The sequence below is a fragment of the Mustela nivalis genome (genome assembly GCF_964662115.1).
Source record: "Mustela nivalis genome assembly, chromosome: 7".
NCBI lineage: Eukaryota > Metazoa > Chordata > Mammalia > Carnivora > Mustelidae > Mustela > Mustela nivalis.
The window spans coordinates 11395787-11418301 of NC_139026.1; the positions used below are offsets into that span (position 1 = coordinate 11395787).

Sequence of the window (22515 nt, forward strand, 5' to 3'; positions counted from 1 at the left end):
CCACACGCCCTTGCTCATGTTTTGCCGAGGGCATCTGATTGGTGTAGCTAGTAGACACTGGCTGTTGGATGGAGCCCTGCCATTGGCTGCTGCGGGTTACGTGCCAGCCCTGGTCCAGTCACTTGTGACCAGGGGTAGTGTGGGGAAAGAACAAGACCTACATGGTCATGGAGGGGCTGGGGCTGGGCCATTGCCTTTAGCAAGAGCTGTATATGTGGGCTAGTCCTAACTGACGGGTCTAATACAGACCCAGGACACCCAGAACACTTGCTTATTCTTTCTGAACCTCCTTGTTTGCAGCTATAAAATGGGATGATATTACCTTGCAGAGCTATTGTGAAAATTAGATCTAATCCTGCCCAAGGAGGCACTTGGTAAGCTGTGAAATCCTGTGTAGATGGAAGGAAGGGGCTGCGTACCTTGATCATAGCACTCCATTAACTGCACTGTAAGCTTATTCCTTTTATCTCTCTAAGGTACTATGAGTTTCTTGAACACAAGGATGTGTTCGTTGAGTTTTGTTGTCCTTGGCGTGTAGCGGTTTCCAACAGTAGGTACTGTGTAACTCTGTGTTGGATGGATGAATGGGTGGATGGACAGATGACAAACGGGGAATGAATATGGATGGATGGGCAGATGGATCAATGGATGCTGGGAAGATGGATGGATGGATGGATGGATGGATGATGGCTAAGTATAAAAAAGGCCAGTCATCTTCACTTGCCTTTTGTACAACGGCCATCTATCTTTTTATTCAACAAACATTTATTCAGTTCCAATTTGGCACAGGGCCTTGTGTGAACTCCAAGAGATACATAAGTGAATAAAATAGAGCCCCTGCTCCTCTGAAAATCAAAATAAGGTATGTGGGAGCCTGGACTCAAGAACCTGACTTTCTGGGTTCAAATCCCAGCTCTCTACCATCAACTATGTGATCATGGCAAGCTTCCCAAACTTCCCCTTGATTAAATGAGGATAATGTTGTATCTATCGTAGAGATAGGGCTGTCAGGGGATTAAACAAGTACCAGATGTAAAATGCCCAGAGTGCGTATCAGCTGCTGTTACACAGTCATGGCAGAACCAGCATGGACACTATGAAATACGGCACAATGAAAGAAGGAGCATAACAGGAGAACCTACCAGTAAATGGAAGGAGGAAGACATTAATTGTGCCTCAAGGCAGGAAGTGGGAGGTCAAGCAAAGTTTCTCAGAAGGAAATATTTGAGCAAGGTCAAGAAGGCCACGAAGCCAGAAGTTTTCTGGGTGGAGTGGGAAAATTCAGACTCCAAGAGCCTATGGATTCTTCCAGCTAGGGGAAGGAACCACCTCAGCTCCCTCAGCCCCCCCCCCGCCCCCCCCGCTGCTGGCTGGGCGAGGGACCCTCTGGCAAAGTGGGCTGGCTGTGGACAAGGAGACTGCTAAGGGCCATGACAGCCCCAGGGCCGGCCAGCGTGCTGCTGCGTGAGCTTGGAAACATGACAGTTCCTCCTGGGATGGTTGACAACGGGGAGAGTTGAGTTTCAGGCTGCTGGCATTGGCCTTGGTAGTGCCCTTTCTGCTGGCCTTTGAGACTGCAGACAGTGGGCCAGCCTTCTCCCTGCTCTTGCCACATGCAAAAACACCCCCACGCCCCTGTGGCCTGAGTTGTCCTACCTCCCCACAATGGCACCTGCCCCAAAATAGCTTCCATGTGAGAGCTACAGAAAGGAAAAGATTAGACCCTGCATGCAAAGGAGGGAGGAGGAGGAGGAGAGAGAGAGAGTGAGCAAGCCGTCAAGTGATCTGTGTCAAGCTTCAGTGAAAGTATAAAATCCCTTTGGGGCCAGACGATCTCAAACCCCAGCTGTCAGAGCCAGGACACCGAGTCAGCCGGACTTGCTCTTTTTGTCTTCTTCAGACTGCACCATGGGGCTCAGCGACGGGGAATGGCAGTTGGTGCTGAACGTCTGGGGGAAGGTAGAGGCTGACCTCGCGGGCCATGGGCAGGAGGTCCTCATCAGGTAAAAGGAAGAGATTCCATTGCCTCTGTCACTCACTCCCCAAAGATCAAGTGTGTGCTTGTAAGGTGGAATGGTTGCCTGGGGTTGACCAGTTGGCTGCATCAGTTGCCTGGGGTTGACCAGTTAGCTGCATAAAACCCCCACTCAGTTCTCTTTTGCTTGTGTCAGGGGCTTGAGTCCAGAAAGGAAGAGAAGAAAAGAGATCCCGCCCATGCCTGTGTCAGCAGCAGGAGAAGTCTGGTGCTCAAATGCTGGGTGCCTAGTGCGCACCGAGAGGACTCCTAGAATTGTAGACGGAATAAGCAATCTCTTGGGCCCTGAGAGATCTTGTCCAGTTGCTTCACTTAACGGTTGAGGACAAAAAGGACCTGAGAGGGACAGGACCTCACCCGGGTCACAAATCCCTTAAGGTCTGTGAACTGTCAAGGCTAAGACATGGTCTTCAAGAAGAGACCTGCAGTGCTAGAATGGGCTCAGCCACTGAGCAGCTGCGTGACCTTGGGGAAGGTGCACAACCTCTCTAAGTCCATTTCCTCCTCTGTACAATGGGGGAAAATGCTGATATCTGCATTTTAGAGCAGAAGTGAGAATTGAATAAGATAATGCTTGAAGGGGCCTGTTGCTGCTCTGGAATATGGCAGCTTCGAGAGGATGCTAGTAGTTGCTATGGACAGAGCCAGACTAAGGACCTTCACAGTATTATACTTAGAAAACAGAAGACAGGGGCCCATTCGTGACATTTGATGTCGAGGAAGTCTTGAACTGGAGGGCTCTGAAGGGGGTGGTCTCCAAGGGCATCTTCACTGCTATAGTAAAGGGTTCTGAATAAACAAAGAAACAAAATCCTAAGCCTTGTACGTAAAGAATGGCCTGTGGGATTTTATTTTCCCATCGCCCTCAACCCCAGGTGGTGTTAGATCCCTCTTCTCCTGGTCCCATCTCTCATGCTCTGAGCCAGCACGAGTCAAGTATCTAATGGGATATAAATCAACATTTCTGCCCCTGGGAGCTAGGGGGCCCAGAGCTGCCCCGAGTGGATATGTTGTCGTTCACATTTTAATTTATAGATGAGTTTCTTCTACTTTGTGAGCCAGGATTTGCTCTTCCATTCAGATGCCTTTTTGGTCTCCCTTGGACATCGCTCATTTCCAGCTCCCGTGTCTGGGGAGAATGGCCGGTCCCATAAGCTCTGTGATCTTAAGTCCGAGTCCTTAGTGGTCCATGCTAGAAACACCTGGGGAAGGATGGTCAAGTTCTTTGTTGTCTCTGACTGGCATCGTGGGGGTGTTTCCTGATGTCTTTCTCCTTCCATCCCTGACAGCAGGCTGCTGAGGCTGCAACAGGTCCTGTTTGGTAGGACAAAAGATCCTCCCAAGTTGACATCTGCTTCTCAGCCACGTTTGCTTGGACGTGACCTTGGACAAGTTACTCCTCCTCTCTGGGTCCCATTTGCCTATTGGTTGAGTGAAGCCATCGTCCGCCGGGGTCTCTGAGGTCCCCTTCCGCTCTCATGTCCAGGCATTCCCTGAGCCCATGCTCCTCCCGTGCTTGTGGAGAGAAGAGGCAGGGAAGTTGGGGTTGGGGACCAAGTTTGCCAAGCATGAGTCTCTCTGAGGTGATCTGGGAGCTGCCAGCCCCCAAGGCAGTGACTTGAAGGAGACTCGGGGTATTGTGTCATCAGGGGAAACATTCCCTCCCTCCCCAGGCTAGAACAGGGAGGCCTGCCAGGGGCCAGGGACCAGGGATGAGACGTGATGCCTGAGACTCCAGCCCTTGGAAGGTCTCAGAAAGCCCAATGCCTTGTCACGTCTTAGGCTGTGGGACATGCAGAGACCATGCCAACCGGTTCTGCCCTTTTAGTGTTTGCGGACTGGGGAAGAGGTTCACCACCGCCCCCACCCCCGTGTGGAGGAGAGGGAGAGAATGCTAACTCCCAGGGCTGCACGTGCCTCTGTGGGAGCTGGTCTCTTGGTTCCGTTCCAGACGCTGAGCCTGGACTTCCTTACTGACCTTGGCAAGGTCATTTCTCCTATTCCCCTGATTATAAGAGACAGCAAATTCTGTTCGGCTGAGCCTGCTAATGAAACACGAGGGGCTTCGCTCCAAGGACATGATCATAAAGGTCTAGAACATAAAAGCCAGGAGGTCGGTTGGAGAGCCTGGCTCCAGGAGTGGGGGGGCCCAGGCGGGAGGGGGCTGCTGAGTGTACCCCCTGCCTTTCCTTCTCTTGCCCAAACCCTTTCTGCTTTATTTATTTTTGATCTGGACAAGGAATTCTGAAGGCACGAAAAGTTTGAATCTTACTGCTGGTGGCCAATACTTGTCATGTTACAGGGAGGAAACACGGCCAGTGGTGGCTATAGATAAAACTCGATTCCCTGACCTGATGGCGATGAGGATGAGGATGGTGGTGGTGACAGTGGTGGCCGTGGAAGTGATATGGGCGGCAGCAACAATGAGGAGGGGAAGATAGCACATTTTTACGCGGTATACACCGCCTGGCCCTGTGTTCGGTGCTTTGTGTATTTTCACTCACTTAAGACTCACAAGTGCCTTATGAGATGGTTATGATCACTATTGTGAACAGAGAGGTTAAGGAACTTGCCCAGAGTCACACAGCCGGAATTCAAATCCAGGAAGCCTGGACCCTTGCTTATCACACCCCTGTTCTGGAGCCCCATGCTACACACCAGAGAGGGGACCCCCTCCTCAGTCCCATTCTTCGGTGTGAAGCAGAGGAGTTCTGTAAGTCTGAATCCTCAGTCTGTTGTGTGGGTGTCTGATAGGGCCTCAGGTCAGAGGACGGCTGGGAGGTGGCCTCCTTTCTCGCTGACTTGCCTGCAGGCCTGTGATGGGCCAAGCAGGTGGACATAGGATGGAAGATGACAAGACAGGCAGGCAAGGGCTTCTGCAACCGTAGAGAAAACCCATCATCCTTCGCAGGGTGAGGCCTTCCTTTGTCCATTCGCAGGGACGTGCCATTAGGTAAATCCAGGTGTGGCCTTCTGTGCCTGCCTGGGGCTCCCAGGGACAGGACTGTGGGCTCAGGAAGGGACGTGGCTGAATGGTGCCAGAATGATCTGGTGAGCACGGATCAGCCCAATTTTCTTGCACTGTCGGAAGTAAATCTGGGCTCCCTTGCCGCCTCACTGGTGGAGAGTGGAAGGTGAGGCAGGGGTCAAGCCTTAGAATTTGGAGGCTGAAGTATCAGCTAGACCAACCCTTTTGGTTTATAGATGGATGAATCAAGACCCAGAGAAGTTGAGTGACTTCTTCAATGTCACACAGCACGTTGGAGACAGAGCAGGGACCAGAACCCAGTTTCATAATTCTCAGTCCCATGTTCTTTCTCCTATACCTCTGGGGGGGTCTCCCAGAATATCTGAGACCCTGGCTGCCTTGGGGATCCGGTCCTTGAGAGCTCCCTCCAGTGTCCCGACCTCCAACTTTCCCCTGGGGGGCTAGGTCTCGTGTCTGTCAGGCGGGGATCATTGCCACCAGATAATAAGAGGAGCTCAGGAACCCTTGGGTGAAAAGTGCCAGAGATGAGCTGTCAGTGACACACACAGTTTGGCTGAGCAGGGGCCCCGGGGTAGTGAGGTGGTGACATTGGGCAGAGGGCATAGACAGCCCTAGGCATTCTGGAGAAGCAGGAGGGATTCGCTTCTGGGAGAAGGGTGCACTCCCTGTTGGTGCTACCCTGTGCACGCTTGTGTGTGTCTGGGTGTGCAGGCACGTGAATATGGGTGTGTGCTGTGAGAAGCTTCCAGAAACTGGGGTGTGTCCGCAGCAGGGCTGGAGGCTGTGACTTAGCTAAGAAGCTACGAAAGGGAAACACTCCTGAACCCATTAGAGAAGAGGAGGGAAAGCCTGGACAGACAGGGTCATTCCTGCAAACATTTCGGGGTGTGACACGAGACAGAGAGCATGAGCTCTAGAACCAGCCAGTCTCTGCTGTGGGCTTTGCCACCAGCCAGCCACGTGACCCTGGGCACATCACTTACCTCTGCGGTCCATTCGCCCGTAAGTGAAATGGGGAAAACCATTTCCACCTAGGCGGCAGCTAGGACTCCCTTTAACCAACACTCACCTTTCCACAGCAGGAAATACTGAGGTCCAAGTCTCCAGGTGGCTGCCCAGGTTCAAGGGCAAATTCCCTCTGTGGCCAGATCACTGGCTCCCTGGCTGGAGCTGGGACCTGGTCTTTGGCAGGTGGCTCCCCCTGGGGCCTCACCAACCCCCACTGGGAGGAGCCTGGGAGGGACAGGGAGTCTGAGCAAAATAAGCAAGAACTTATTCTTATCCGAGAGTTAATCTGGAGTGGACCGGCCATCACAGATGGTAGTGAGCCTCCTGTAGCTGGAAGTATGCAAGCAACTGAAGGATGACCCCTAGGTAGGAAACTGCAGAGATGGTCCCCTGCATCATTTTTTTTTCTTCTTTCTTTCTTTCTTTCTTTCTTTCTTTCTTTCTTTCTTTCTTTCTTTCTTTCTTTCTTTCCTTTTTGAGTCACTCAGATCTGTTTCCAGCTGGCCCTTCCACACATCAGCCTTGTAACACTGAGTTACGCCTTCATACCTCTGAGCCCCTGGTCTTCCGGCCACCTCCTCTCCCTGATTCCAGTTAGTCACCTACTCTTCAAACAACTTAGAGAAAGTTGGGGTGAAGCCAGGGACTAATGCAGACACGTCCTTCCTTCCCGCCTCTCCCAGTGGCAATGCAGAAGAGACAGGTCACGAGGATAAGAAAAACCACAAAGCTGAGTCTTTGTTGAGCGCGCTGCGTGTGCTGAGCGTATATGCGCTCATTGAATCACAGCGCCTCTACTCTGGGTAGGGACCGGTTGTCCCCTTTGCTTGGATGAGGAAGCGGATGCCCAGAGAGGTAGAGTGCCCTGCCCAAGGTCACACAGCTGGGAAGGGGCGGGAGCCCAGCCTGGAACTCCGGTTTGGCCCCTTCAGAACCCCATGTTCATTCCTGTGTCTGATTCCCATCCACCTTGTGCCCACAGCCTCTTTAAGAGCCACCCCGAGACCCTGGAGAAGTTTGACAAGTTCAAGCACCTGAAGTCGGAGGATGAGATGAAGGGTTCTGAGGACCTGAAGAAGCATGGCAACACTGTGCTCACCGCCCTGGGCGGCATCCTCAAGAAGAAGGGGCAGCATGAGGCGGAGCTCAAGCCGCTGGCCCAGTCACACGCCACCAAGCACAAGATCCCCGTCAAGTACCTGGAGGTGGGAAGTGGGGCCTGGGTGGGTGGGACGGTGGAAGGACAGGCCTCAGGGAGATGCAGTTTGGGTTCCAGTCCCAGCTCTGCCCACGGGGTTCCTCTTTGTGCCCCAGGGCCCTCATCTGTGAGATGAGCTGTCGCTTACTGTCTCTTCCTCGGGGGGGTCACTGAGAGTAAACCCACTTCTCCCCCAAATCAGTATGTCATCCAGGGGAAGAAGGGGAGAATGGATATTGGGGGCACCCCTTGCATTCCCTTTCACAAGAAGGTACCATTATTATTGTACCCACTGGGCAGATGAGTAAACGGAGGCACAGGGAGGGCGATCGCTTGTCCCTGGCACACTCCCGGATTCAAACTAGGGTTCTGTTCTTCCAGACCCCACCTCCACCTCCAGCTCCTGAACCCTGTGCCACTCTGAGCCACAGTATAGTGGCGGGTGCTCCTCCGGTTAGCCAGCAGGTGGCGCCATTGGTTCCAGCATCTTTACAGATGAAAAGAGAGAGCCCTGGGGTCCTAGGCAAGGGGAATTGGTTTGAATCTCTTGTGATGGGCTGAGAGGTAGGGTGGGCAGGGCCTGAGCTTCAGGTTCTGCCTTTATAACTAGTGCGGGGAGGGGTGTGGTGAGAGGGAGCACTGAGATCTGGAGGATAAAGGGCCTTAGGGGTAGGTGCAACCCCTGGGAAAGGGAGCAGGGGGCAGGCTGGTGCAGTGATGAGGATAAAGACCGTGGTCATGGCTACCCGTAAGGATAGGCCATGGTAGGCAGTCGCCTGGATCACTGTATGGAATTCTCAGTCCCCTCTGAGGTAAGGAACTGCATTCCGGGTCTTCTTTTTCTCTGACACAAAGTAAGTGCAGAGGTAGGGAGTCCAGAGCTGGTGTGGGCACCCCACAGCCACCAGGGATACAAGCTCTTTCTGTGCTGCTCAAAGTTGGCTCAGGGTCCAAGACGGCTGCTAGAGCTCCAGCCATCTGATCCATGTTCCAAACAAGAAGCACGAGGAAGAGAGGAAAGCTCTCTTTTAAGGAGTCCCAGAAATCCCATTCAACAGTTTTATTGGCCAGAAGTTAGTTACAAGACCACACCCACCTGCAAGGAAAGCTGGGAATGGTGGTCTGTTGCCACTCCAACTACAGCTAGTGTTCTGTTACCAAGAAAGAAGGAGAAGATGGACATGGGGCAGGCCATAGCAGTCTCCGTGCCAGGCAGGTACCCCTCTCATACCCACTTTACAGATTCGGAAACAAAGTATCAGAGAAGTTAAGTAGCTTGCTCAGGGTCACACAGCTAATGAGCCAGTAGGCACGGTCTGATCTACCGGTACTTGGGAACTCAAGCTCTTAATCCCTTGTGGCACAATATCTACCATCAACCACCACCATCTCTTCAGCCTCACAGCCTCACCTCCCCGCGCCCCAGCTGCCCCCGCAAATCATACAGAGAAAACCCAGCCTGCCCATCACGCTCAGCATCACAGACGTGAGGAGCGGGTCCTGCCTTCGAGACTCTGCATGCTGCGGCCCCTGCCCTCCCCATCTGCTCTTGGCAGCAGACCCCTGTCCCCCCTCCAGGGCCCAGCCACCTTCTCTGCATGTGACTGTCAGTGGGCACCCCCCGTCTCTCCCCTGCAAAGCGACTTTATATTTATCCCTTGTCATGGTGCCCACCCGTCTGCACTGGGATTTATCTCTTTTCCCAGCTGTCTCCTGGCTGGAGCGTGAGCTCCCCATTTCTGAACCCCGGTGGCATGTGGTGGGCTCACAATACTACTTGTCTGCTCTCTGCTCGCACTCAGGGACATTCTTCCGTGCTCTCTCTAGGGGGCGGCTGCTTCCCAGTGGGGTGTGAGGGTGCCACGGTGGGTGCTGGATGTCAAGGCAACTTTTCTCAATTGTCCGGCTGCCCCAGCCCCCACTTACCCATATTAGCGGCTGTGCTCCAAACTCAGGAAGGGCTCAGTGGGGGACCCGATGGGGCCAGCTGAGCCCCTGTTTTATGGTGAAGTCACCCCTGGGGGTCACAACAGAGCAGAGCCTGGAACCTGAGTCTCCCACGTTCTCCAGGGGGAGGACTGACTTCATGACAGCCCGAACCCCAACTTTGTTTTGGGACATATGTCCAGATCGATGTCCAAAGACAGGGGTTTGTGGAGCTGCCTTGTTTCTTTTTTTTTTTTCCCCCCCTTTCTCTCACTTTCCTATCTTTTTTGTTTTTGAGAGAGAGAGAGAGAGAGACTGTGAGTGAGCATGGGGGAGGGGGAGGAGCAGAGGCAGAGAGAGAATCTGAAGCAGGCTCCATGCCCGGGGTGGAGCCCAGCGCCGGGTTTGATCTCATGACCCTGAGATCATGACCTGAGCCGAAACCAACCTTGGGTGCCCTGCTGTTGCTATTTCTAGGCAGAACCATGTTCCCTGGGTATTGCCCTATGTGTGCCTCCTAAACCCTCGGTCACCCTGTGCCCCCCACCCAGCCACCTGTCTGTAGTCACCTGCACTTGGGGTGCCCTGAGAAATTGGGAAAAGCCAACTGAGGTGCCGTCCCCGTGTCTGTTCTTGGCTCTGGCAGCCGTTTGCCCACAAGCCCCTGGGTGCAAATTCCAGCTCTGCCGTCCACTTGTTAGGTGACCTTAGGCTGGCTCTTTTCTGTCTGGGCCTCTGTAAAGTGACACCGCTTGGTCCTCCAGCCAGGGTGGTGGCTGGCATCAAATCTTGACTCCCTGTCCAGAAGGCCCAGTAGCATTTTATCCCCACGAGATCTTTCAGTCGCTAAAGAGCCGTGCTGTAGGTGTTCCTAGTAATGACGTTGTGGGTGTCTAAGCACATGTGGGGATGGAGAGGCAAGGCTGGGCTGGGGCAGGCTGGGTCCCAGCGGAAGCTGCAGGCCTCAGCCCTTTCTCGTCCTCCCTTCTTCCAGCCCACCTGTGCTTGGCACAGAAATATGCTGGTCTACCCCAAGTAGCCTACTTAAAGCAATAACCACACTAAGCTATCAAATGCAAAAAATTAAATACAAATGGAAATAGTTTCTTTCTAGATTTTCTGACTGCAAAATCCTGGGCAAAGCCATGGAATGGGAGCATTTCCCTTCCTTTCTGCTGCCAGCAGGGCGGTGGTGTCCTTGGCTCCTGCACTGACACGGGCCTGGTTCCTCATCGGCACCTATCTCGAGGGGTTGTAGAGAGAGAAGGAGTTAACCTGTGGAGACCCCCCTGGTGTGTAATAAGCGCTCCATAACTGGCCGTGGAATACAGGGAAGGTGGGGCTCAGTCTGATACCCATCTAGCTCCTGGACTGTGCGCCCCTGTGACCGGCGCCCCTCCCATCTCCCCCCACCTCCGCAGTTCATCTCAGACGCCATCATCCAGGTCCTGCAGAGCAAGCATGCCGGGGACTTCGGCGCCGACGCCCAGGCGGCCATGAAGAAGGCTCTGGAACTGTTCCGGAACGACATCGCTGCCAAGTACAAGGAGCTGGGATTCCAGGGCTGAGTCCCAGCTGGGCGCCCCACCCCACCCCCACCCCTTCAGGCCCCGGGGCCCAGGGTCAGGTGGGCCGTGATCCTGTAGCCGTGTAGTTTGCTTCTGAGTGTCTGCTTTGTTTATGAGAGGTTGCGGGGGAAGGGGCCGAGGGGCTGGGCTAGGCTGTTCCGATGGCTTCGCGAGACTGGGGCCTGGGGTCCTCGTGGAGGGGCGTCACCCCGGGAAGCAGGAGATGTGCGGCCCTTTGCTCACTTCATTTGCCTGTCTCCTCAACTCCAGCCCAATTCCTCCAGCCTCCAAACGCAACCACACCTTCACCTTCTACTCCCAAATCCAAGCCATAAACCAAGGCCCGGCCATAAAGATGCTCTGACCCATCACCTCCACCCCCTTTCCCCGCCTTCCCCCGAACAAATGTCCATCTGCAATGAGAAAGAGGTCTGGGCGGAGGGCGACCGTCCATCCCGAGAGAGAGGCGGCGGGGGTCTGGAACGTTAAGTGTGCCTTCTCAGCCAATGGAGTGACTCACCTGGTTTTAATAAAAGACCTTGCAACATCACAGCCTCTCCCTAGTGAACTTCCTCTCCTGGAGCAAGTGAAGGGGTCCCCAAGGAAGAAATGGCTGGAGGGTGTGTGCAGACAACCTGTGCGGCAGAGAGGAGGAGAGGAGGGAAACAGGGCAGGAGGGAGAGAGAGACAGGACGCTGCCTTCCTTAAAGCACCCCTCAGTGCTGGGGACAGTGCTGGGTGCAGGATGGGAGGGGGGCAGTCCTGTCCGGTGGTGGCGGTGGGCTGCTTTGCAGTAAGAGGCAAACAGCTACAGATCACCGTGGTTACAGCAACTTCAATAACACACCAAGGACACCGGCTAGTGAACGGCAAAGCCGGGTTCAAAGCTGGGGAGGCAGCCGGGACTCCAGCTGGGGAGACAAAGAGGTGGCCAGCCGGTGACGGGCACTGACCTTCTGGCCACAGAGAAAGGACAGACGCATGGGGAATAACTCACAAACACAGGCCAGGAGACACGATCCGGGTCTACAAATGCTGCGCACACAGACGGAATGTGTGATGTTGTGGCGGGGACCCAGAATAAAATGTTGGCACGTGACCGTGGTGGCTAGGCTGCAGGTTGAGGCCATGGACAGGGCCTGTGAAAAGGTGGCCTGAGTCCCTCGGAGCACCCGAGCCGGGAGGGCCTCGAACAGCACCCAAGACTCAGAATACCAACTCCGGGAAGCCCCAAATCCCCAGCCTCATAAAGCTCCAGGAACTCCCAGGACAAGTGACTTAGTCACCCCTGCCCTTGAATCCTCGGGGCCCAACCCCTAGCCGTGAGCCTGACCTCAGACCATGCCAAGGTTCCCAGCAGCTGAACAGGGTGGAGCTCCTCTGCTAGCGTAGATACATCCTAAATCCTAAAAGCTTCATCCATCGGGCTATGCAGCTGTAGCCGCAAGAGCATGAGAGGGTCCCCCTCCTCGGTCTGCCCCGGGCTTTGGGAGTCCTTCTGCTATCCGAGGTGGAGGGGAGGTTTTTGATTCTGGCACCTGGGGAAAATTCCATTCATTTGTAGTTATTCAGTCGGAAGCCCAGGCAGGGAGAACTTCGCTGTAGGTGAGTGTGCAGGATTTAAAGCTGAATGGGCTGGGCCCTGCCCTCAAGCAATTGACAATCTAGTCAGGGCACCCTGTGCTTGGATAATTAAATCCGGGCAGAAGAAAATGAGCGTAGCCGAGAAGGACCAGGCGTTTGTCATTCATCCTGCGTGGCCTCCGACACGTAGCTGCTGAGCACCGCCGGTGGGAAAATCTCAGTTTATACCTTGGACGTGCACAAAATGCAACTTCTTTTTTTTTTTTTTTTTAATTAATTTATTTATTTAATCGATTTGACGGAGAGACCCAGTGAGAGAGGGAGCACAAGCAGGGGGAGTGGGAGAGGGGGAAGCAGGCTCCCCACAGAGCAGGAAGTCCTTTGCGGGCTCCATCCCAGAACCCTGGTATCATGACCTGAGCTTAAGGCAGACAGTTAATGACTGAACCACCCAGACGCCCCTTCAACTTCTTTTTTTCTCTTTGGAATCTTCACTGTGGCTGCGAGGCAGACACTGACCTCAGCCTCCCTGAGGTTGCTCTCTGGTTCCGCATTTCCCTGGGGTTTTGGCTCATTCTAAGGGGGCTTACTCGGGCGGGTGGCGTGTGTGGGCGAGCAGGTGGCATTCTGTTGCTGTCATCTGTTCCCAGTGGCCCTCAGGGATGCTGCACCCCACCTGGTCTTCCCTTAGAGTCCTCATCAGGCACTTGAGGAAACCCTGAGGCTGTCCGAAGCTCTGTCTTCCCCGGCCACTTCTTCTTTGGGACATCCCTGCCCCACGAGGCCTTGACTTGGGACAGGAGGGGGCACAAGTCCCCTCTGAGTTTAGACCCCATGGGCCTGTCTGAGCTTTCCCAGCCTCCTCCAGGACTTGACAGGGGTGCGCAGGGCCGCCCTGTGTGGTTGTATAGGTTGTGCACTCCACGAGAGCACCTGGTAGAGGGATCCAATTCAGGGGTGCATCCAGTCTGTGCCCCAGTGGCCAAGCTGTGCACCGGGGAGGGGTGCCTTTTTCTAGTTCGCACAAGGTTACCCTCCGAGCTAGCAGCGACCTCCAGCAAGGACACAAAGTACTTTCTCTGGGGACCACCACCAACTGCCATCTGTTTCTTCCTCCTGACAGTTCAGAACATTACTTTCCAGCCTGAGAAGCAGGGACGCCTCACGATGTCCTCTGAATCTCTGCCCTTTCTGTGGGTTCTTTCTGGTCCTCTCAGGGCTTGAGCTTTTTGAATCCACAAAAGCACACGAGAGACGTGTTCTCATCGCTTTCGGCTGTCACGTTGTTTTCTGAGGCTGGGGCTCAAAAGAGTCTTGCTGACTGAAAAGGAAAGAGCAAAAGAAGAAGAGAAATCCTGGGCAGGGGCCAGGGGGTGAGGGGAGTAGGGCTATATTTTACAAATGTAATCCCCCAACGGCATTTATCCTGTGTTGATTCAGTGACTGCTTTTGGAGCCAGTACTGGGGGCCGGGCTCCTGACTGGGACTAGTCTCCCAGGCGTGACGAAGACTGGCATGGTCTCTGCTCTCACGGATCTTCAAGGACGGTGGGGTTGGGGGTTGGGGGGTGATATGCAGAGATATTGGGAGACAGAGTCAGAGGCAGGGAACCACGATGTGTTCATCTGAACTTTACTGAGGCCTGCATTGTGCCAGGCACCGGGCTTGGCTCTGGGGGGCCATGGTGAGGCCCACAAGCCTGGCCCCTGCCTTTGGGGAGTGCACGTAGAGCTCTGGGCACAGGGAGGCTGGCAAGGATGGGTCCTGAGGCATCTGAAGAGTTGGGGGCCCCTGTCGAGGCAGACCAGAGCCACAAAGATGGCGGCCGATCCGTCAGTGTTCTCCAGGAAACAAACCAAGAGGATTTATTTTCTTATATATAATATACTTTATAAATATGTATTTTATATATAATATAAACGTGTGAGATTTCATGTTTGAAGAGGGATTTTATATTTAAGACATGGATAATAAACTACATAAAATACCAGCATAGAATATCTAATTCAAATGGTGCCTTTCCTACATTCATTATCTCCTTCTAGAATTCCTAGATTTTGTTGTTGTTGTTGTTAAGATTTATTTATTTGAGGGGCACCTGGAGGGCCCAGTCAGTTAAGCAACCGAGTCTTAATTTCACTTCGGGTCATGATCTCAGGGTCCTGAGATTGAGCCTAGCCTCAGGCTCAGAGCTCAGCGAGGAGTCGGCTAATGTTTCTATCTCCTTGTGCCCCTGCCCACACTTGCTCTCTCTCTCTCTTTCTCTCAGATAAATAAATAAATAATTTAAATTAAATTATTTATCTCCCTTTTTCTCTCAAATAAATAAATCATTTGAATTAAATTTAAATTAAATTATTTATTTGAGAGAGAGAGAACAAGCAGAGGGAGGGGCCGGGGGAAGAGGGAGCCCTGTCTCCGCGGAGAGTAGAGCCTGACGCCGGGCTCGATCCCAGGACCCTGAGATCATGACCTGAGCCGAAGGCAGAGGCTTGAACCCACTGAGCCAGGCACCCCAAGGAATTTGGGTTTTTTAAATCCGTTTTGTTTACCTGGTTTGTTTTGTTTCTCCCATATTGGACACAATATGGGCGTTTTGCTCACCTTTGCAGCCCCGGCCACCGGCCACCAGCCCTGTGTCCCAATCACTCCCAGCAGCTCAGTGAGTGCCGACTGGGGACCTGAGTTCCATGGCCCTCTTTCTTTCACGGGCAGAAGAGCATGTGGTCAACTCTAGATCATTTTAAAAATAATTGATTCAGGAGGCCCCAGGGGAGCCTGTTTCCAAAAATCTGGTTGCTGAAGTTGAGTTGTGTGTATGTGTCTGCCTGTCTGTCCGTCACCGTGTGCACCACATCTCCATGAGGACGCCAGGTGTGTGTGCATTTGCGTGTGTGAGTGTGACAGTGACCGCCCATTTGACTCCTCCCCTCCCTGCATTTCAGAAATCCGCAGGACTCATGCCCCCCAGGACCACCAGGGTGACCTTCACTCAGGGACACACAGGCTGGCTCTGTGGCCTTCGCCTACGACTGTGCTCTCTGGGAGCAGCTGGGCTGAGGAGGTGCAGGGTAAGAGAGCTACGGGGGCCTGGGTCCCATCTGGAGAGCAGAAGCCATAAATTATCAGGAGCCATGTGCGTGATGACTCCTTTGAGCTTTCAGCAAATCTTTAGCTAAGCAAGCTAGAGGCACCAGGTGTCATCCCAGCAGATGCTGGCCGGGCAGACGTCATGGAGCGGGCCATGCAGCACACAACACACAGCCGTGATTGCCATTTTATTGGTAATCCAAATTATACCTTACATTTTGTATTTCCTGGTGTGATGTCTCTGTCTCTGTCTCTGTCTCTCGCTCACACACACACACCATCCATTGTGTGATCCCAGACAAGCAAAAGGTGTATCTCCAAAAAAAAAAAAAAAAAGAAAGAAAAAACCACCAAAAAACAAAACCATCAAACTTTCACCTTGCATCGCCCCGCATCAATTCCGTGGCGTCTGTCTGACCGCAGATTACCCACAGACGTGAAAATTCTTTCTGTGCTGGCATTTCGCACAGAAATAGAAACGCAATATCGAGCCCATGTTAACGCATTTAGAAAAGTAGGATCTTCGCTGGAAATATTTCCGCTCATCAAAGGACGTCGTCTCCTCAGGGAAAACTGGCATCTTGTCCAAGGCGCGGAGCTCCTGATGGTCTGGTCGGCGGCCTTTGCTCCGCGTGGTGGCAAATGTTGATTTTAATCGGCTCATCAAAAGTTTTCACATGAAGTGTTAGAGGTATCAGATTCAAAACACTCAGAAGGCAGAATGGCCGCCTCGCCGCACGCTGTGGGGAGAGGAGGTGACTTCGCAGGCCCAGGGAATTTGCTCCTGGGTTATTTGGAGCCTCAGGGCTTGAGCCCCATGGAACCCAGTGTGTCTGACACGCATCGGGGAGGGCGAAGGTCGGGGAGGAGGAGGAGGAGGGGGGTTGGATGGGTGTCCCCGAGTCACCCAGGGCAGTGGTACATTTCACCAACGTGTGTCATGGGTTTCTGACAGTTCATTAGAAATGAACCAAATGGGGCTATTCTGCTAGAAAAGGTTTCTACAGCCCACTAGCTTAGAAGGATGGTTCTCAGTGGGGCTGTGTTTTCCCTAATGGGGTCATTTTGTATTTTTGTGGGAGTGTCGTGTCACAGCGATGAGGGTGCTGACACGCGGTGGGAGGAGGAGAGGAAGGGATACCCGGTGTTCTAGAATGTGCAGGAAAAACACACATGGCAAGTCTCCCCATGTTCTAGGCCAAATTCTAGAACTTATAAATCCATTATCTTTGAACACTTTAAAAATATGTTGCATGGCTGGGGGGCAATGATTTTTGACTGGGAACTTTACCAAGACTTGTTCACCATTTCAAAGAAATGGGACCCCTCCACGGCAGGGCCCCGGGCCCTCCGAGTCATTATGGACGTCTGTCAGGATTCGGAGTGTCCTCTCCTTTCCGGAACCTAGTAGGTGGCATCTGGGTGGATGTGTGTCACTTCTGGGGGTAGTAGTTCGAGTCGGTGTCTGGTCTCCACACCCCTCCCCGTCACAGAGGTTATGACCGCGTGTGTCTATGTGGAGCCCCTGCTGTAGGCTGGGTCTCTCCAGGAGGAGAAGAGCCCCTGCCAGCCATGATGGACATGAAATGTGATGAGAATAAACTTGTGACGTTGTGATAAGTTGGGACATTTGCCGCAAAGCCCAGCCCATCCCCCTTGTGCAACCACTGACCCCACACCCCAGTGCGCGTGAGGTCGGCACACGGGGAGATTCTATTCAGAAGTGCGAGCACTCACCATGACGTATGGCCTCGGAGGCCATCAGATCGGTTATTTAAAAAACATTAAATATTGGGCATTTGGATGTCTCAAATTTTGGGAGTCTCTGACTCTTGATTTCAGCTCAGGTTGTGACCTCAGGGTTGTGAGATCGGGCCCCGTGTCTGGCTCTGTGCTGGGCGTGGAGCCTGATTGAGATTTTCCCTCCCTCTGCCCCTTCCCTCTCTAAAAAAAAATAATAATAATAATAAAAGTATTTAATATTGAAAAACATTTTATTTGATTATTGAAAACTTTCTGCTTATCTTTATATATATTCTGTAGTGAATTTTTAAAATTATGGATGTAGGTAAGTTATATTATCTGTAAGCCTCATTTAAGGACAGCAAGGGGGGGTGTTACCAAATATTTGTTATAAAGAGAGGGGTACTGTCTGGTGGCATTGATCTAGAACCTTCTGGGTTGGTGCCGGCTTCTGGTACTCCAACCGTAGAGGGGGTTGGGGTGGGAGGTGCAGGAGAGAATATTCATGAAGGTTCTGCGACAGTTAGACAATAATTAACCTTCAGAAAGTACATGGGCTGGTTGTAAACTAGATGCTCATTAACACCTTTGTGCATCTACACAAGGAAAAGTAATGACATCAAAGAGAAAACTGTGTCAAAACACCCATTAATCTACCACTGAGTGTGTATAATGGATAATCCTAATACATTTAGAGACCCATGCAATGTCATGTTGAAATAAGACAGTTCAATAACCAAAAATAATTAAGGAGCAATTCCAGTCTTGAATTTCTTGAAGGGCAATAAAAGAGCCCCCAGGATATTGGCCACATCAGTACTTACTAGAATTGTCTTTCCTTATCTATTTCTCTCACGCCTCAAGACAGCAGTAGAGGGGCACCTGGGTGGCTCAGTCAGTTGAGCAGTCAATTCTTGGTTTCAGCTCAGGTCATGATCTTGGGGTTGTGAGATCAAGCCTTGCATCGGGCTCTGGGCTTGGCAGGGAGTCTGCTTAAGATTCTCCCCCTCTCCCTCTGTCCCTCCCCCTGTTTGTATGTTCTCTCTCTCTCTCTCTCTCTCTCTCTCAAAAGAATAAATAAATCTTTTAAAAAATGCCTGGGGCACCTGGCTGGCTCAGTGGGTTAAGCATCTGCCTTTGACCCAAGTCATGATCTCAGGGTCCTGGGATCAAGCCCTCTGTTGGGCTTCCTGCTCAATGAGGAGTCTGCTTCTCCCTCTCCCTCTGTACCTATCCCCACCCCCTGCTCATGCTCATGATTTCTCTCTCACTTTCAAATAAATAAAATCTCTTAAAAAAAAAAAAAAGACTGCAGTAGAACCTTCCTTCTTAAAACTCCAAGCCAAAGCAATTCTCCCCTCTTCCTCTCCATCTTCCACGACTGTATTATACACAACAAATTAGCTTCTCTCCCAGCAATTAGAAAATGGCCTTCCTCTTAAGGAAGAGGAGGAGGGCAAAAAAATGGACAAATAATCAAAAGATAGTCTTTGCCGGGTCCAAAAGAAGGAGATTCTGTAGATGTCCCACATTCCTACTTTTTGTACCATTACAATGGATTAGAGTTTCTGAAAATGGAGCTGGCTGCCCGGGCAGGGAGTGAGCTCCCCATCATCAGACACAACCAAGAATGGACAGAATGACCACTGGCTGGGACCAGGCAACTCATTCAACATTTGTCACAGGCCCCTGTGCCAGGCATAGAGAGACAAGGAGAAACAAAAAGAAGAATAAGACAGAATCTCCAGCTTCAGGCAATTTGCAGTCTAAGAAGAGAGAGAGAGAGAGAGACAGGAGGAGTGTCCACAGGGGGTAAGCAGAGTAGGGAGACACGCTCAATAATCCCAGAGGAGATCAGGGGATGCCGGGTCTTGAAGGGTGGGCAGGAATTCACGGTCCCTGTGGTGGGGAGGGGGGGGAGTGAGGAGCGCGTGGGGTGGTGTGGGGTTGCGACCAGGTCCCATGTGGAAACAGTTGGATGGAACCCGCAGTGTGAAGGAGAACTGAGCAGCGGTTGGAGGGGATTCTGGGGGGCTGGGTGTCCTATGTGCCAGGCTCAAACACGGGGTGTGGAGGAGAGAGCTTCAAGGTCGGGGCTGGAGGAAGCATGTAGGCAGAGGGGTTGGGTCGGGAGGGGTTCTCTGAGCTCCCCACCCGCCCCGCAGATCTTGGACCAGCCAAGATCTCCTGGATCACAGGAGCCAGTTCCTTAAAATAAATCCCTGTCTGGACACGCCTTATTGGTTCTGGGTCTCCTGAGGACCCTGCAGTCACAGTCTCCATCCCTATTTCACAGAAGGGGAAATCAAGGCAGAGGGTAAGCGACTTGCCTTGGATGGCCCAGCTGAGAAGGGAACGGGGCGGCGCCCACGATCTCAGCTGCCCCCCACCTCGTGGGATGCACAGGCTGACGTAAGATGTGTGGCATGCCTCATCAGCCTGGGGACAGATGGTCCCCCAACTCCCACATTTTTCAAAGGAAAGCCAGCTCGAAACTCCACTTTCAAATCAGCAGGAAGTCCAGCTTCTCTACTGGGGCCTCTGCGTTCTTCCTGCATTGTCCACAAATCCAGGGGCCAACTGAGTCCAGGGCAAGGGGGGGGCAGTCTGGTTGCAAATGTGGGTGGGAAAAGGCCTCCCAGGCCCCGATCTGTCCCCCTGTGGCACTGTCTGGTGCTGCCCCTGTCCCTAGCCACCCGGTTGTGATCTTGCTACCTCTCTCTCCTGGTAGGGGCTGATACTTCCCTGTCCAGAGACTTGGGTCCTGGAGTCCTGTCCCCTGCAGACACCCCGAGGCAGGGCTGATGACATCCGATAATATTTCCCAGGCAAGACTCCCTAACCCGGCAGTCAAAGCCAAGAGACCAAATCCCCCGCTAAGTGTCTACAGGCTGGGCTGGCGAGAATCCTAATCTGTACGTGATGTTCCAAGGGCTACTGGGTTGGCCAGATCCGGGTCACTCATCACCTCTCACCTCGCGTGACAGCGTCTATGAGAAGCTGCTGACGAACTCTCTGGGGTAGAAGTGAGCCACCCCGGAGGGACCTGAGGTCTTTGCCACTCAGTAGAAATTTGGCTTCTTTTACATGGTGACATTTCTTTAAAAAAATAAAAAAAAATTTAAAAAAATTCCAGGGGCACCTGGGTGGCTCAGTGGGTTGAACCTCTGCCTTTGGCTCAGGTCAGGATTTCAGGGTCCTGGAATTGAGCCCCACATCGGGCTCCCTTCTCAGTGGGGAGCCTGCTTCCCCCTCCTTCTCTATCTGCTTCTCTGCCCACTTGTGATCTCTCTCTGTGTCAAATAAATAAATTAAATCTTTTTAAAAAGTTCTTAATCATATATCCAATATGTTTAACTCCCCAAATATCTATGAATCGCTCACTGTTGTGATTTCTATTGATGCATAACATATCACTCCAAAATGTAATGGTTTGAAACACAACAGTTCAATATTTCTCTATTGCCTCTCATGGCTCTCGGGGTAGACAGGACTCAGCAGGGGGGCCCTGGCTCAGGGTCGCTCACTGGGCTCTAGGTCTGCTACTCTACACTTCACTTTACCCTCAAGCTCACATTATGGCTGCCATAGCTCCAGGCATCACATCTTTACCTGACAGCCAAAGCGAGGAAAATGGAAGTTTTTGCCTCATGTCCCCTTTTGAAAAGAAGTCATTCCTAGAAGCCCCTCTCCCTCCACTCTCACAGATTCCTTCTCAGCCCTCATTTTCCAGGACTCGATCACACGCCCTTGCCTAACTAAGCCAATCATGGGCAAGACCACGAAGGTGGCCTGAGGTCTCTGGGCTCAGGCTGGGGACAAGCTGGGGACGAGCGTCACTGGTGACTCTCGTAGGAGACTCGTACAGCAGGGAAGATGTCGGGCCATGGGGAGGAAGTGAGATAGTCCACACTTGGCACTTAGCCCAGTGCTAGGATGTGGGGACACCTGGCAAGGGCAGGCTGTCCCCCTTAACAGACTCAGGTGTGAATGTGAAAGAGTAACAGTGTTACCCAACCTTAGCTGTCACCAACCCAGGCTCTGGAGCAGTCCCTGGCTCTTCCCAGGGTGTGAGCTGGGGCAAACGAGTTTCCTTGCCTGTGAATGAAGATAACGATTTTCTTATGACTCACCCCCAAAACCCTTCCTGAGGATCAAAGGAGGCGACACACATCCCAAGCCTAGCACAGCACCTGGCCTGGCGTTTCTGCTCTTTCTCACCTTCTTCGCCCGGGGAGGGGGCCGCCTTGCTGGCAGCTGAAACCTGGCCCCTTTCCCTTGAGTTTATTCCTGTCCTTTGTAAAGGGTCCCCAGGCTGCAGTTTCTCCTGGAGGAAGTGGGGAGAAGGAGCCCGTGTCAGGAACACCCCAACACGCCTGGCTCTTTGCTCAGAGAAGGTCCGCAGAGCACGTGGGAAGAACGGGTGGGGCAGCGGGGTCTGCTGAGCACTGAGGGCCAGGGCCGGGATGAAGCGGGGTCGGGGGGCAGGCATGGGGACATGCGGGTCTGGGGCGCCTGGACACAAGGAGGCAGGAGCCCTAGATCCTGCTGAGTGACCTCACAAAAACGTCCGCCCCTCTCTGAGCTCCAGCCTCCCGTCTGCTGCTTGTCCCTGAGCTGATAGTGGGCGACTGAGGCTTAGGCTTTATCTGACTCTGAAGCATTGTGAGATGGGCAGACCCCATGCCCCTAATCCATCAGAGTCCAGGGAGTGCCTGGGGTCACTTTGCTCGGATCTGGTTTACAGATGACAAAACTGAGGCCCAGAGAAGGTAAACCTTGGTCTGGGCTTCCCACTCCTGGTCCCTTTTGGCCACCGGGCTGTGTTGTGCACAGGCTAGGGGAGGGGTTCATGCATGGGGTGCGGGGGGGCTGGGTGCACCCCTGCCTTCAGTCTGTCTCTGTCTTCTCCAACTTGCGCTCTCTCTCACTGTGTCTTCCCCATGTCTCTTCCTTCTCTCTAAACCCAAACCCTTTTCTATTTTTCCTCCTCTGTCTCCTTGTGTTTGTCTATCTCTCTGCTCCTACCTCGGTCTCTGTCTTTCTTGTCTCTGTGTCTCTGTCTTTCTATGTCTCTGCCACTCACAGCCAGTCTCTATCCCTCTCTGCCTCCCCACCTCCAATCCCACGACTTCTCTGTGGCTTTCCAAACAGTTTAATATCCAAATAAAAATAAAGTTTACAAGCATGCAGGGGGGATGAGAACGGGTCGTGGTGCCTGGTGTGCAGGGCTCACAGGGGCTTACGGGTGAGTCCAACTGTGCCCCAACCTCGGGTTCCGCAGGGGGCAAGACTGGGCCCGGGGAGCCTGCTGAGCAAGCCAGCCCAGCCTCAGACACAGAAGAGCTCACTGCATGACCTTGGGGCTCCCTTG

The 22515-nt window shown here is 52.9% G+C and overlaps 1 protein-coding gene and 1 long non-coding RNA gene across 2 annotated transcripts; one reads left to right on the forward strand and one right to left on the reverse strand.

Moving 5' to 3' along the window:
- The first annotated feature begins 1820 nt into the window (after window positions 1–1820).
- Window positions 1821–11274, forward strand: MB (myoglobin). Its single transcript, XM_082740349.1, has 3 exons — window positions 1821–2003; window positions 7015–7237; window positions 10578–11274. Exons 1-3 carry the CDS (start codon window positions 1909–1911, stop codon window positions 10722–10724), a joined length of 465 nt encoding a protein of 154 aa, XP_082596475.1. The 5' UTR covers window positions 1821–1908; the 3' UTR covers window positions 10725–11274.
- On the reverse strand, window positions 6505–7007 carry LOC309869374. Its single transcript, XR_014314139.1, has 2 exons — window positions 6605–7007; window positions 6505–6573 (listed from the first exon to the last, which is right to left on the reverse strand). It is a non-coding gene; the product is annotated as an uncharacterized lncRNA (long non-coding RNA).
- Window positions 11275–22515: the final 11241 nt, after the last annotated feature.

Excerpts from the sequence above, each read along its gene's own strand:
- MB (XM_082740349.1), top strand. The coding sequence starts at position 1,909 with ATGGGGCTCAGCGACGGGGAATGGCAGTTGGTGCTGAACGTCTGGGGG. Across the intron at positions 2,004-7,014 it reads GGGCAGGAGGTCCTCATCAG|CCTCTTTAAGAGCCACCCCG; the intron begins GTAAAAGGAAGA and ends TTGTGCCCACAG. Across the intron at positions 7,238-10,577 it reads TCCCCGTCAAGTACCTGGAG|TTCATCTCAGACGCCATCAT; the intron begins GTGGGAAGTGGG and ends CCACCTCCGCAG.